This window comes from Strix aluco, chromosome 15 (genome assembly GCF_031877795.1).
Source record: "Strix aluco isolate bStrAlu1 chromosome 15, bStrAlu1.hap1, whole genome shotgun sequence".
Lineage (NCBI taxonomy): Eukaryota > Metazoa > Chordata > Aves > Strigiformes > Strigidae > Strix > Strix aluco.
This window is the reverse complement of record NC_133945.1, coordinates 9,192,322-9,208,469: the sequence shown is the minus strand read 5'-3', so window position 1 is coordinate 9,208,469 and position 16,148 is coordinate 9,192,322. Positions and strand designations below refer to the sequence as shown.

Genomic DNA, 16,148 nt, shown 5'->3' with positions numbered 1-16,148 from the left:
TTGCTTGCCTCTATTTAAGCAAGCCATTCAGACAAAAATCTCCTTTTCAGTGTACTGGTTGTATATCTTTATCTGAAGGAAGATGTGAGGGGCTGCTGAAGAATCCTTGCTGAGGTACTATGTCTTCGAGCATCTTCCAGCATGTCACAGAAGGAAAAAACCTCATCTCTGAGCCAGCCCAATGGCCATACTCCAACCTGTTATGGAGGACACCTGGGTTTGCCTGTAGGACTGGACTTATGCAACACACCAGAGTCCATCATACTGCGACTCCTCTGTAAATGCCTCTCTGAGGCTATTACACCTATTTTCATCTTCCTAATTAAATCCAGAATACTTCAATTCTTTGTTATTTTCTCATCAGTCTTTCGGTAAAATAATGCCAAATGAAGAATGTTCTATGACTAGTCCCCAAGGAAAATAGTCACTAAAGAAATTCTGTCTTCAACAAAATAATTTCTTTTCATCTCGGAAGAAGTGAAATACTGGCTTGCTGTTCCACTGTTGGTGGCCAGCAACATGCATTTTCAGGGACATGCTTATTTATATTCTTTAACACACACAAGTTTCTGTGGACCAAGAAGGAAATTAGCTTAGCTCTTAGTGTAGTGCATCAGGTATCAATTTTTAAGTAAAGAGCCTTTTGTAATTGCCACAGCTGAGTGGCAAAGCCATCATCAAAGTTGCCTTTAACTTGTTTTTTTCAAATTACACAGCCTTTGACCCTGTATATTATTAATGGCTATTTTCACCAGAGCGCACTGTGTCCCTTCTCACAGGACCGGTGTCAGCTACTGCCTGTTGTGATGGATTTTTGTTGCAATGCACATCTTAACAAGCCTGTTCTTCATGTGAATGTTTTCAGCCACCCAGAGTTGAGAGTCTAAATGGCTTGCTGTTGGGATATCGGATCTACTATCGAGAGCTGGATTACGACACTGGATCTGGAACAGAATCCAAAAGCATACAGAACCCTTCAGCTTTAAGAGCAGAGCTCACACGTAAGCCTGTGTTTCACACCCTATAATATCCCAGAATGGTAATTCGTTGTTATACAAGACACTCTAGGCCCTCTTGCCCCATGGAAATAACACACAATTGTGTCTAAGAATGCTGGGGATAATTCCGCTTTTACACAATCAGGGTGTAGATGCTGAAAAATGTTAGTAACTTGTGTCTGATCAGCATCACTTGTAAGGGTACATGTTAATCTATGCCAGCATGCTTGAGTTGATGTTCTGTCCCCCATGTATCCTCTGATTTCCTGCTTTCCACTACCTCCATTTCGTGATTGCCCTGGTATACTTTGTTCAGCCATCAGACAAAAAAGAGGGACTTCATTTTCCTCAGCTCAGAACCTTTTTCTTTCTTGCTATTTTTAATACTTTTTATAACTGACATTTTGTTTTTCTTTTTGCAGTATAAGAAAACAGCTGAGGAAAAGTTTTAAATAGAATTTTTACAATTTCAAAGTGTTTCTCCCTATTTTGGAAGAAAATAGCAAAAATGAGCACAAATTTTAAGGCGTATGCTTGCAATGTTAGTCACTGGGATTTTTGGCTCATGGAAAGAAGGTAGGGAGGTAGAGGAATAATAGAAAAATGAAAGGATTTTTAGACAAAGGCTAGAAAGGAAATCAGAGGGAAGAATAGGCAGAATAAGATGATGGGAGGCAAAGATGTGAGCACTCAGTAGCCTGACTGGTATGGTCCAGCAATGAGACCTGCTCGTGGAGGGACTAGCTTTTGTCCTGTTTGATGTCATCGGAATATTCAGAATAAGATAATACTCGCTCTAAGAGCAGCAGAATAGGGTTGACTGAGACTATTTTAATATCTTACATCACCTTCCATGTTTCCCTGGGCCCGTAAAAGTGGTTTCTACAAAAGCAGGAGTGATTTTTGTGGGGGTGCGGAAAAGTAGATGCTTTAAATATAACGTAAGGACATAACTGACCTTGCTTATAAGATCAGCAATGAATGAGACTTCTCAGACTGTAGAGGGTTTTAATCAGGGCAGAGTAGAGATGGAAATCTCCTATAGGTGTAGGTATGCATAAGGGTTTTTTCCAGACAAAAGCTGAATGACTGACTATGTATATTATCATGAAATAATGACTTTGGGTGCTCTCTAGTCTCACAAGCCAGGGAGTCATTGAAACCTACCACTTTCCTCTCTTCCCTCTTCTTGGCTGCCCCTGCAGCTATGTTCCCAATAGCTGCAGAGTAGAAAAAAACATACTGTGTACCTCTCCAGGGAGTCAAGAAAGAGAGAAAGGGGGGGGAGTTAAGTGTATTTTAAGAGAAATTTCCTTCTTTCTCCTCATAATGTGACAATTCTCACCTTAGAACACCTCTGTTCCTCACTGACCTGTGGTTTTGCGCAGCTTAGCATATTATTACAATTCGCTCACAGCAGGAATATTGAATTCTATAAGTGAAACTGTGGGAAATCTAACACACATTTAAAGAAACGCGTCCTGTCCTATTGTAAGTGTTCGCTCTTTGTGGCCCATGTTCCAGGGCTTTACCCTGCAGCTCTTCAGGTTTTGAATTTTGCATGTTGAGAAATAAGGATGTAATACAGTGCTGAGTTTCCCCCCTAGAAATTGTTTAATTTTTACTCATTTGCTCCATTTAATCTAGGAGTCAGAACATTTCTATGTTGTATATTTGTGAGATTCTCTGTTTGAGGAGGAAATGAAACAGCCCCGTGTGAGTGAGATGCTTTTGATGTGTTACGAGAGAGTGATGTGATTTTATTGCCCTTCAAGGTATAGTCCTAAAGCTCACTGTGTGTGTGTGTGCTGCATCATTTGCCTCTGTCTCTGCTGTACATCATTTGCAATAACTATTTCCTTGCACTGTAACAAGCTTTCTGCTTTGCTTACCCTGAATAGCCCAAAGCAGCTTCAAGACAGTGAACAGCAGCTCTGCATTAACGACGTATGAATTAACACGTAAGTGCACATTGCCTTTAGATGAGACTCTTTATAATGGTTCAGAATACACTATAGGCAAACTCCTATGGTTCTCCTCAGTGGATCTAGCAGAAATCAACACAGATTAATGATTCTGCTTTCTTGAGTTTCTTTTTCTTTAAGCCTTTGCTTTCCCTACATCAAGAGACATTGATGATGCAAGTAGGTAGCTGTTGTAAAAATGTGGCTGCTGGGAAGGTAAAACATTATTGACTGTAACAACCCAGTATTGCTGACGCTAAATGAATTTTGATTCGCTTGCTACATATTTTGCAGTCCATCTGAGTTTAGCTGTATCACATCATTAGTCCTATGATTCAAGCATTGCGATGCTCAGGCATTCCATGGAGTAGGAGGCCAGTTTAGAGAGGGCCCAATGAATTTATGTGCATCTCCAGAGGTGTTTTCAATTGGAAATGAATAAAATAGCATTCGACAGAGTTAAAAGGCAAGTTGCTTTGTGGTGATGATGGTTCACTAGATAGGTTTTGCCCAAGGCTTTTGAGTCACAGATTGTGATGGGCTAAAAAAAAAAAAAAAATGAAGCCCTATCCCCAGTGAAACTTGCATGCATGAACTCTCTTGTGTTCCATTTTCTTCCCCATCCAGTTAACACTAAAATCTCCCTTGTGGTTTTTCATAGCAGCAATTAAAGTTTCCCCGTACAAGCTGCCCAGTACTATATCCTATATATCTTACTAGTTTTTGTTTGTTTGTTTACAAACTTAACATCATTATTGCTGATTTGCTTGCTACATGTTTTACAGTCCATCTGAGTTTAGTGGTATCACATAAAAAAATTAGTGATGTATCAGATATCATTTACAGTGTGCCTGACACTGGGTAATGATGCTGGACTCTGAGTCAGATATAGGAGCACGACACTTGTAAACACTTCCATGAAACTGAAATTAGATGAACCTGTATGATTAGGCTTATTGAACCTTACCAAACTGATGGCATACTGTCAGCCACAGAGTTAAGGGTACTATCCAATTCATAGATAGCAGAGAAAATTATTGGCAAAGGAAGAAATTTGGACCCCTGGCCATGCGTGTCTTAATTCAGTGCTCATTTAAATAGGGCAATTTATATTATTGATTGCTCTCTTACTCTAATTTCACGATTAAATATTGTCGAAGATAAATATTTCTGTTAGGATTGATTCTTTCATCCTGAAAATGCAAAATCTGAAACTGCTCAGGCGCTGCCCCCCCTAATGATGTTGACATGATTCTACTCCACCCTCGTTTGCATCTGCTAATTACCCTCATACAGTCGGGTTCTATAGATTTTTTCATGCTGTTCTGACTCTCCTACCTCATCTGTCAGAGTAGTTTCTATAAGTCAGCAAAGGATTTGGTTGCCTGGTGGCCAAATGGAGTCCAGATTTCAAATTCTCTTTTCTCTCTGTGATTGATGTTCAGGCTGTGGTCTCCCTTTGAAGGAGAAAGATGCCTATGCGGTTCTTCGAATGGGACTCCAGATTCCCCACTCCAGATCATCTTCTGCACCCTGCTTCAGCTGTGACGTTCTTGAGCAGTGCAGTTGCTACATGACTCCCTAGATGAAAGTCCCTGGGGTTAGGCAAAGGCTTGGAGCCGTGTTCTTTCCTACCAGTAGAGATCAAAAGGCGCCCATACACTGAACATTCCAAGTGAAGTCCTGCCTTTTTCTGTCATTAAGAATGACCTAGAGATGTTGCTGTAGGTAGTTACCCATCAGGAATGATTCCTTTTACTGGAGCAATACCATGAGGAAACACTGGAAAATTCTGCCATTTCTTTGTAAAGATCTTTCATAATTATGCAAAACCTGCCATGATGTATGAAATAAGGAAGGGTGGAAGTAGACATTGCACTATCGTACTGTTCTAATGCTATGTTTCACGTGAGAGAAGTCTGGTGATAAAGAGGTGATGGCATCTAAAAAATATCCATAATATAGTATAAATAATAGTATATAATACAATCTTTTACCTTTTCAGAGTTGAAGAAATACAAGAGATATGAAGTACTAATGACAGCATATAACGTAATTGGTGAGAGCCCTACCAGTACACCAGTGGAAGTGTTTGTGGGTGAAGCAGGTAAGTAAAAGGAAGATTAGGTGATTTTTTTTTTTAAAGTACCAGCATGTTTTAGTATTCTCCAGATAGTATTTAATATTTGTCCAGGAAAGAGATGATTTAAAAAATTCCCCAGTCATGATCACTAACAGTTTTTTGTAGCGTCCTCTCCTGGAATAGTTTGGCACTGATAGTTTCTTGCTTTGTAAGCCAGTTGGTCTACACCAATAAGGGGAGAAAGGGCATTTGAGAGAAAGAAGAGAAAATATTTTTGGAGTTGCAGGAGGATGACTGTTCATACTAAATTAGCTTGAGGGAAAAATTGACTCAAGTTAAAGAAGTGAAAAGTGGAGCACAGGAAAGCCACAAGGGAAAAGAAACAAAACTACAAAACAAGGGAGACTTGGAAAGCTGGTTCTTTTATTTTATCACTCTCTGTGTAGAGACGTTGCCTGTGCACCACACTTTGCTGTATTTTTATACTCTTGAAGTCAAGAAGACACTGTGTCTAGTTTAATGCTAGCTTTGGAAGCACAGATGATGATTACTCTCAGGAATATGCCAACTCTATAGCTGCATCCAGCCTCTACAGAAGCTGAGGGTCAGTGGCACTATTCATGCCTTTACTTATTATGGATCTAATGCGTGAATCCAGGCTGTATTTATGAAATGTAACTAGCTGATCATTTTGAAATCCCTCCATTAGAAGGCCAGAAGCAGAAACCAGGATGAGACAGTTAACTAGACACTTCTTTGAATGCTTTGTGAAACAGGTGATTTTGCAGAGCCCAGATAACCCACAACTGAATCTGTTGTTCTCTGTAACTCTAGTTGAGAAGCACAGGACTGGAATAGCTGATGTCTTTCTCACAGCTACGACAGTGGTGCCGTATTTATGGTGACCCCAGCTGGAGAGAGGCTGGCACCGAAATAGTTGTTAGTTATGGTATCAATTTCTGCAGCAGCATCTTTTGAAGCTTCGAACAAGAATAGGCGACACGCACCCTCCTGTTGTTCAGTCTGCCGCCGTGAACGAATCTGATTACACTTTTGTTCTTCTGTCTCAAGGATAGGATGTAGAAGCTATCAAATCCAGTACTAATTCATTTTATTATTATTCATTAAATATTCTATTGCTCAAAACTAAGCAAAGTGCATTTTTTTTAAATGCTACTGCACATTTTTTTAAATTCTACTTAACCTTTTCATTTCAAATATGGTGTAACATTCACTATCTTTTTCTGAAAACATCATAAATTAATCAGAGCAGCATGGTTCTGGAGAGACAGCTGGCAATATTTACATTTTCTTTTTTCTAGTTTGCTGCTGCTCCAACTTACTTCTGCAACTGCAGCAAAGAAAGCCCCAAGTGGAGCCAACTGTATCTGGCTTCAAAGTACATTTTTGTTTCAGAGCTAAATATCTCACTGCTGCAAACAGAGCCAGCACATGCATTTGTACACATGTACACAGCACAGAAAATCAGCTGGGGAAAATGAGGAAATGCTGTTATATCCTGGTTTTTAATCCCATGGTCCAGGTCTCCATTATCGTAATTCAGACAGGGAACACAGCGCAATGGAAGGAGCCAAACTTGGGAGGAAACTGAGATATCCAAGAGGCTTTCTTTCACAGGCAGGGTTGGTACATCTGAAGTTGTAGCGTGACTCAGATGTTTTTTTAGAGATACTGGATTTACCTCTGGTTAGGGACAATCCAGGTTCATGCGGTAGAAATGATGAATGTAGGATCTTCCTGGCGATTTTCACTCTTGTTGTGTGAAGTTATTATGCTTTGTTATATAACTGCCTCTTCCACCTCCAGAACTGGCTGTGATTTATACTGTGAGTAAAGTGATTGGAGCTGGTATTGCAATTTAAGTTTTAAATTGATTTGTGACACCTTTGAGTTAAAGCGTGCTGTGGAAATACAAGTTTTTGTTGTTATTGTTTGCTTGATGTTCTTACCCATGGTAAAGGCAGTTAAGCAGCAACCTGGAAAAAACGGGTCTGCTTAGCTTCAGCAATGGGGCATCCTTGTTAAAAATAGAGAAAAATCTTCCCAATAAACCACAAGTGCTGACAGCACAGGCATAGCACTGAGCACAAAATGACTGAAAGGGACCAGTCCCCAGTCTGAAGGCCCCAGATAACTTACATTTCAGTACTGTTAAACGGTGCTTCATTCTGCCGTAAGGGCTGCAGTAATTCTGGTAGGTGTGAGAACATTCCTCTTTTGGTTGTAAAAAGGAATATACAGCATGCACCTTGGGGGAAATGTGCTGGGTTTAGGCCAGCTCAGTCAAAATACCCAATTCTGTGCAGTTCTGGTGGGTGTTTCATACAGTGTGGGGCACCTGGAAATAATACTGACAGTTGATGTGCTGTTCAGCTTCTCTGTCTGGTGTAGCCAGATGAGCAATGCAGAAGAGGAGTGTTTGTAATTCCTTCCTGCCCTCTTGCACTCTTCCTTGTTAGATTTGAAGATTTTTCCTATCATCGTATCTGGATTTTTACAATAAAAACTCCAGTAGGCAAAGGAGTTCCCTGACAAACTTGGGGGGAAAAAAGCCATTAAAACCAACCTTCTGGCAGTTTTGCCAATCAAACAAGTAAAAAGCACCCTAATAGGGAGTTTCTCTCGAGCCCTGGAGTGCCGTTGAGCTGTACCCCAGCCCACAACCTCCTCAGGCAGCCCGAGTTCTCAGGTCTCACTTGCCTCTGGCTGATGGGCAGGGGGAAATTTTGGGAGGTAACAACCTGCTGGTAGGCAACGGGCCAGACATGAGTAGCAGACTTCTGTATCCTGACTTGCCTGGTGAAGAAGGGAGCTGGATGCAAGTGTTTTGTTTTTTTTATTTTTGCTACAGGTGGAGCAAAACCTTTTTCTTGTTACAGTAGCCCATAAGACCAAAGCCCCAGCAAAGGCTCCATTTTGAGTTCCACCTGGATGTTTGCAAAACTCACAGGCGTGGAGAGCAATTCTTCCCCATGTCAGGAGAGCGGGCTGGGAATCCCTGTGCTCAACGCAGCCGAGAAGGATGCGATGCCTGTTCAGTCTGAACAGAGTCTGTGTCCTTCCCCCACCTGCCTCAAGCACCTGGATCCCTCTCCTCGGTGGACCAGAAAATCCTCATCACATTGACTTTTTAGAGCTGGCTGCAGCTCTGCCCTGCTCATTAGAGAACCATGTGCATCTCCCGACAAATGACAGAAAAATTGAAAGCTGCCACTTGCAGAAATTAGGAAGGGAGTCGCAGGCCTGTCGGCAATCCCCCTTCTTGCCTTGTTAATTCATTTAACAGTTCAGCTGTCAGGGATGCTGGCTTTGATTGGGAAGGCAGTGAGTGTTCAGCGAGAGGCTGGGTACTGATATTCATCCCAGCCCTAAATGCAGCTGCTACCAGAGGTGCTGTTCTGCTCGACTGAAATTAAGACTCTGTTAGAGCAGCCACTATATCAAGAGCATTATTCTACCAGATCGCTGTCACTATCTGATTGTGTGGTGGGCTCTGGAGTTCAGTAGACTCCACTACCTGCATTTTAATTAAACAGAAATCACAGGTTTGGGGCAGGTGTGCTTCACCTAAATTGGGAAGGTGAATAAAATGGAAGGTGGTGATACAAATCCTGTGCTAATGAGCCTGCAGCATCCTGTGCTTCCCCCATATACTGCAAAGCTGTTCTGGATGAAAAATAGTGGAATTCATAATTTCTTACAGCAGCTGCTGCTGGAGAAGAGCATGTGTGTGTGGAGAGGACAGAGCAGAAGGGTTGAAGTGCACCAAGAGACACTAGCCTTTAAACAGCTTCTAAATCCCTTTGTGTGAAGAGGGGAGTGATGTGTGTCATTATAACTGATGGTGACACTGGTGACCTTCAGAATTCACCAAAACTGATAAAGGCCAGTTTGTTGTTGTTGTTGTTTTTAATAATGATCTCTGAGAGCTGGTTCTGCAATGGGAAAGGGAAGGAGTAAAAAGAGCTGGAAGACAGAGACTTCTTAGAAGTCCTTCATTGAAATGCCACCTTGGCTGCTAGCATCATTTTTTGGAAAAGCAGGTTTCCTGGCCATCTCACTTTCTTCAAAGTGAAACTGTAGCCTGGAAAGGAACAGAAGTGGGACAGGGGCATGACTGCTTCTTACCTCTCTTTTCTTACATCTTCAGAAACTTGAGTTTACCTCTTGCTGCCAAGCTTGCGGATGCCAACACAGATTTTCCACTGTTATCTGAAATTATTTTCATCTGCCCTCCTGCCTGTGGCTCCACAGGTGTTCCTGGAGTTCCCAAACTTTATTTTGTCCACCTGTAGCTGACACATGGAGGGAAATTCTGCTCTGCCAGTAACTCAGAGCTGCCTGGTCATCTCCAGCATTTTACAAGCAAGGAATAGAAACCATCTGGAAAACTCAGAGACCAAAAATAGTGATTTAGGTTTGGGAAAGAGAAGACAAAATACAAAGAAGAAGCCATTCTAAGGAGAAAGAAGCCTTGTAAAGAAGCAAAGACTTGACTCCAAGGCATCTGGCCCCCCTTTCTAAGGTGCTTCTAGCAAAGAGCTCCTGTCCCTTCCTACCTGTTTATCTGTGTTCAGGCAATGTCCCTTTGTCTCTTGCGCTAGTGCCAGAGAAGGTTGTCAGAACAAGGCTGCTTTGTCCTTGAGTGTTTTCATCTGTTTCTGCAGACTCGCTCTTTTCATGTGTTCATAAAAAATACCCTACATGGTGTCACCTCCCCATCATAGATTGCTTTCTGGAGAAGGGAGTCCCTCAGCATTACCTTGGGCCGGCCTTCCTCTTATAGCACAGAAGCTTTATCTCCTTCCATGCCCCAAATGTAGCTGAGAAGATGCTGTGCAGAGAAGTCCCCTGTGCCTCCTTGTTAACAACCTACAAGAGGAATGACAACATTTCAGTGCATTAGAGCTGGCAGCTTCAATCAGTCTGCTGTGGCCCCTTGGCTGTTTTCTCCGATCTGTTTGGGACACGTGGGCCATGTCTCTCGGTGAGTGACTGTGCGTATGCAGATAGGGAGCACGTTGCTGCTGGCACAGCTACAAGAACTGGGTGGGCATTTCCATCTCAGATGCCATTGGAGGAGGGAAGAGAAGGATTATCATGGCCATTTCACATTGCAGTAGTCTAAAACCTGTCAGCCTAGGGACAGTATCTTCCCTTGATAAACAAAAGGGGGTGGAGGGAAGCTATTGGAAAGCAGTATAATAAATAAAATTGGTTTCACTTGCTCAAACTTTAAACAAAGGAGTTGACCTTCCTTGGCACTTGAAAAGCACCAAGGCTTTGAGATGTTAAGGTGTTTGCCTTTTAATTGCTGACACTTCTCAACATCCACAGAAAGCTACTTTTAGGTGATGGCAGGGTGCTTCAAGCACTGATTTTTCTTTCCCCCTCTTCTTTAAATTTAAAGAGTCTGCAGAGCTGTTCCAACATCATGCTCAATTGTGAATGAGCTTTACACAGCCGTTCTGGGAATGCCCTGCTCCAGGAATGACACTGGCTTTTCATCCTGTCCCCGGTGTCTTTCTCTCTAAGGAAGCAGAAGGTCTCCTCTGAGCTCAGAGTTAAAGATCCAAGCCATGTTCTCCAACAATGCACTAAAAGAGAGAGTAAAGTCAGAGCAGAGCAAGAAAGGGAAACTGCAGGAAGATGGAGAGGAAAAAATGTGGTGAGACATTTCCTGTTCGGACTGGGAAAGAAACTGCTTTTCAGTTTCTCTTGCATTACTGGAAACCATTATGCCTGTATCCCAACAGCATTCCATTTCTGAGAGTAGGATCAGCCACTGGGGTACATCCCATCAGTATTTCTTGGTGGATTTTAAACTCTTCCAGCCTGACTGTATACATGGTTTCCACTTGGGGCTTGTCTGCAGCAAGTCCAATTTGGATTTGCTGTTCCCATCAATGCAGCTCCACTGGTGGTAATAGCAGTATAGATAACACTCGGCTGCATTATCTAATCCTGCAGGGCTGTGACAGGATAGTAAAAAATAACAAACGAAAGTGTACCTACATTAGAGCATTAGTCATTCCTTGCGTGTTACTGGTATTGCTGCAATGCTGGGCAATTATGCATATGAATTTTCTATATAAACCTTGGCTCCCTTTCCTATTCAAACTGGCTATTTTTTTTAAGGGTAGATTTACGTTCTTAATCTGTTTACAGATGAGCACAAAGGTTTCATAATTAAACTTCCAAATTGGGTAGCTTAGCTCAGTAGTTGCTTTTATAATGGTAAGACAGAAAGTAACCGTGCCAGTGTGTCTGTGGAAGAAGTGTCCTTAATGTCAACATGTCAAAAAGACATCCCTGCAGCTCTCTGGAGACTGAAATCTAGTGTCAAGGCAGAAGGAAGCAAAGTCTAAGTGAGAGTTGTACTGCTGTCAAAGCAAGTTATTCTGCCATATAGGAGAAGGAATTTTAAGAGAATGCACTGGAAAGCAGTGTCCAGATTGAGACATAGATTTGATGGGCTTATTTGACATCTTTAATTCTCCATTGACAATCCAGAAGCTCCCTAAAATGATTTGCAATGTTTTCATGCTGCAAGTAAAAGCTGAATGTGCGCCTCATTAACAGCTCATTAAGTTGTTAATATTGGTCATAAGCAGCCTTTGCTACAGCACAATGCTTTATACAGTGCGGCAGCTCCTGCTTAGCTCTGCTGTAATTGCCTCTTTTTATCACATCTCAATGTAGGAAAGATGTTTCTGTCCAAGCAAAAATATCATCAGTTTTTGATCAACTGCGCTTGCTTACCTCTGCCACTGCTATTGCTGGTGTGGGTGGCGTTGGGCTGCAATTGCCATGCGACATTTTGCTCAGATGATGAACTTCCATCTCACAAACCCAACAATTTGATGTCGATTTTCAGTACTGACTGTAGCCTGAGACAGACAGACTCTCCATACTCAAATTCATCATCAGGACTCCTGTCTTTGTTCTGTAGTTGGTGCAAGCAGCAGTGGGAGTGGTAGGACAAATTAGCTGTTCTGCTGCAGTGTTATATGGCCTGTGAAGAACCGAGTGCAGGGACATCCCTGCACAGTACACAGAGGGCGGAGGGATGAGAAGCCTGATCGTGTATGCAAAGCCTTACTGAACTAACAGCACAGCTACTCTATTAAAAGCAAAGGAATTAACCTTCCTTTCAAAAACACGAGCAATCAGTAGTAAAGTAAAATGGACCATAAATTGCACTGGTAAAGAAGTGGGGAAGCCCCTGGCTGATAACTCATATTCAAGCAGACACAGGCTGGAGTTTGAGTATTTTTGACTAAAGGGTTATATCTGCAGCCAAATTTCTATTTCCTCTAATTGTGCAGTCCTGCTCTGCTTGTTTTCAGTCATCCTGGGATATGTGAGCAAAATGTTGTAAGTATTTTCATATGGGTCTCAACTCCCGTGGCTTTGCCTCCTCTGTACATCTTTGCTGTGAAGCCAGCTGTAGAGAAACACAGTTGGTTTTCTTTTCTGACATCTGTTTGCTGTATCCATCGTCAATCATGGAACTGGAGGCGTTTCAGGTTGCCTGTTGTAGACTGAAAACAAAAAAAAGTTGCCATTTTTTCTTAAGAAAGTATGAATTAACAATATTCTAAAACATTCTGGCCACTGCAATCTGGACACCAAGATGATATGGGGGTATGGGACCACACTGATGAACTCAGGGATGCTATGACTGCAAAATAAACAATGAAAGAGAAGACTCTCACTCAGAGTTGAGAAGATGTAAATTTAATCTCTCTCTCCCCAGGAGCACAGTTCTCCATGGCTTCCCTGGGGTTCTCGACCATTGAAATCTGTAAATCCTAAATTAATCCCTCATGGGGGTCAGCTACCCAATCTTGCATTAAAGCCACAGCAAAAGGTTATCGCAGTGGCAGATCTCACCTGCTCTCTTTGATTTTTTCTGATACGGCTTTTAACATTTGGTATATGGCAAACCCAGTGGAGATTCACCCTAATTATTTGACACGCTCTCTTGACTTTAGTGGAGCATAAGGAGTTGGTGCTTATTAGGCTTTAGTAGGTGCTGCCGTTACTGTTAGTGAACATTAAGTGGGTGCTTTTGTCTGCTGCCATGAACTTGTGGTATTATGATGTTAGAGTGTGGGATTAACAAATTCTAATGAGTGGAACATGACTATAAATGGAGGAGGAGGAGTCTTTGGGAGACGAATTGCCTGGGGAAATAGTCTGAAGTAGGTAATTTTGCCTCTGTCTAATGGGTAAACTTCTTTAAGAGAGTTGAGAAGCGGTGCTTTCCCACCCTGTGCTGCTCCCTCTCCTCCTGGTGCACATGGGGGAGGATCAGGCCAGAGGATCAAACACTCCGCGGTTCTTCACCATCCCTTGAACAGCCCTCAGTACCTCCTGGGGGGTGAATCCTGCACTCTTCAGAGCTGACACCGCTCTGTTACACCACTTTCACGCTGGGTTATCTCTGCTAGCATTAGCAGAGCTAACCCTAATTTGCATTGATGTAAGTGAGAGGGGATTTTAGCTTGTAGGTTTATGTCTGTCTGTTTGTTTGCACATACCTAATGCTTGTCAGACTCTTGTTGTTCCTGCTCATGGGTCCATCTCTGCTGACTGATGGGCTGCCTGCCTATGTGTGATCATACCCTTGTTGACACAAAAGAAATAGAGGGAAAAGCTCATTTTATCATTTTCCCCCTTCCTGTTTTAACCACCTGTATGCTCTTTCCAGAGGCAGTCCGACAGTTCTGTAAGGGCTTTACTTTTGGGCCAGGCACTCTCAGTCCCATGATGGATAATCTCAGTATGCAATGTGATAGCCTATTTTAGGTTTGTATTAGCTAAGTAGAACTGTGGGCTTCAGCAAAAGAGAAGTGTGGAGGTTTTCTTGCAGGCTTTAACTATTTTGCAGTACTGCTCCATAAGATTCTCCTCGGTTGCAGGCATTGTAATGCGATCATGGTAACTTTTTCTGCATCACTCAGATCGTGTCTGTCCCATGAAAATCCTGGATTGCACATGGCTCATTGGGAAATCTGAACCCCATTTTAAATGATTACTAATCACAGCAACAGTGTTTTCACCACCGCCGGAATAGATGGTGAGGGACAGGATGAGAATTACTTCTGCTTGAGTCACTTGCTAGTTTATGAACGTTCTTCATGAATAAGTCATATCCACAGAGGTTTCCTCAGAACATGATTGCCTCCTCAGTTCTAAAAAAATGGCATTGGCAGATAACCTCCTAGAGTCTGGGTCCATGGAAAGGATGCTCCATTTCTAATCCTTGTTCATGTCAATGTTTTTCCAATCTGTGCAGTGAATGTCATCTCTTCCTCTTTCCTCCCTCCACCCCCGCCTCCCTGTCATATCTCTGTAGATGCTGAAGACATGCCTAGCCAATATTGGGAAGCTTCCCAGTGCTAAGCAAAGAATCTGGGGATGTTACATTTGTGTATAATTTGCAGCTGCTTTTATTTATTTTCATGACTTTAATACCCTTAAAAATTTGATGTGGCAAAACATAGCTACTGTACTAAGTCTAGTATACAGGGAGGGGGCCAAGTGTTTGCCTACCCAGATAATATGGCACAGAGTAAAGCAACTGTGGGTGGGCTAGATTCCCGAAGTCCCCATCCTGACAGCTATTCTCTTTGTCCTCTCCATCCCTTCTTCTCCATCAGGGTAGGTTTATCTGTTTATTTTTCTATTTTTGCATTGGTTAGGTTGTGCTTCCTCATCATCAGTGTTCATGAGGGTTAGAAGATGTTGTTCAGGTTCTTCTTGTATTGACTTCTATTGGTCTCTTGTACACTAGGAAATGCTTCAGTTTCTCTTACACTGATCTATGCAACCATGTAAATCAATATATCATCACATATATCACATACATCACCGTCCCCAAAAAAGGGCTGTTTCCTACTAAACCCTGTTTTTTTCCAGCTGCTTTAACCTCCTTCCTCATTCAGTAGGTGGTTGGGCTTCTCAAAGATGAGGGAGACCAGATTGCTCCTTTCCTGAGACTCATTTCAAGTCGCAGGGTGACACAAGCCTGACAAAGTTAGTAACTGGCAGAGCACTAGGGTTTGGTGCCAAATTGTCATGCCTAGATAAGAGGGTAGGAGCACTCAGGTCCAGTATTAACAAATGGAGTTGTGTTGGAGGGGTTAAAACCCACATCCTTTGTGTGTGGGTCTTGCCTGTCTTATTGCATCTGAAATATATCTGGGTAACCCCAGAAAGTGCAGTCCTTGGAAAAAGTGCATACTTCCATCACAAAATGTATCCTAGCTTAAAACAGCCAGAAATTGGTGGGAAACATCTTTTACATTCTAAATATAGCTTGTGCCGCTTTGTCACAGCGGAAAGCAGCTTCGCAGTAGCTGTTTTTGAAGCACAATTAACTAATTGTTATTGAACTAATCAGCATCGCTCACACAGCATTCCTGATGACACAGAGGTACCGCTGCACAGGGGAAGTGTTTCTCACTCCCACCTCTCTTTTGCAGACGTTGTAAGAAAATGGCCAATAAATGCTGAACATTTTTCTCTCATGCTGTTTTTCCTTGGTGGAAGGAGTGGCTCCAAACATCTGCAGATACACCTTTTTGTTCTTTTTTGGGAGGTACCATCCTTGCATTCCTTCTCTAAGCCCATACTACAAGAAAACCCCTTGCGTTTCGCTTTGCCCGTTCTGCAGATCAGTCTCGCTGTTTTATCTTGTGACCTTCTGTTTGTTTTGTTGTGTTTGGCTTTTATAATCCACTTAACTGTTGCTTATCTATGCCATAACTTGAGGGCAGTGTCTGCAAGGGGAGAAGAAACAATCTGTTCTCCATGACACTGTAGGAACAGAACTTCAATACGGTGAGGATGGTTTAGGCTAGACATTAAAAAAAAAAAAAAAAAAACAAAAAAAAAACCACCCAACCCAAACCTGAGAGTTATTTTAAGAGTTATTAAAATAGGGATATGCTGGCAGAGTTTGTGTGGGGAGGACAGGGGAATCTGGAAAGAGGTCAGTGATCAAGATTACACAAACAGCTGACCAGCTGAGTTTATCCCGGTGTGACGCAGGAGGATGGCTTGTCTGAGCCC

General features: G+C 42.3%; 1 protein-coding gene across 3 annotated transcripts in view; it reads left to right on the top strand.

The window, feature by feature from the left end:
• Positions 1–16,148, top strand: part of SDK1 (sidekick cell adhesion molecule 1) — a 416,682-nt gene that overhangs the window by 362,770 nt on the left and 37,764 nt on the right. For 2 of the 3 annotated variants that reach the window (XM_074840972.1, XM_074840971.1), the window contains exons 33-35: positions 866–1,001; positions 2,900–2,959; positions 4,968–5,069. In XM_074840972.1, coding sequence (XP_074697073.1) covers positions 866–1,001; positions 2,900–2,959; positions 4,968–5,069 — 298 coding nt within the window. The remainder of the gene's footprint in view (positions 1–865; positions 1,002–2,899; positions 2,960–4,967; positions 5,070–16,148) is intronic. The other variant, XM_074840973.1, reaches the window with a different exon arrangement.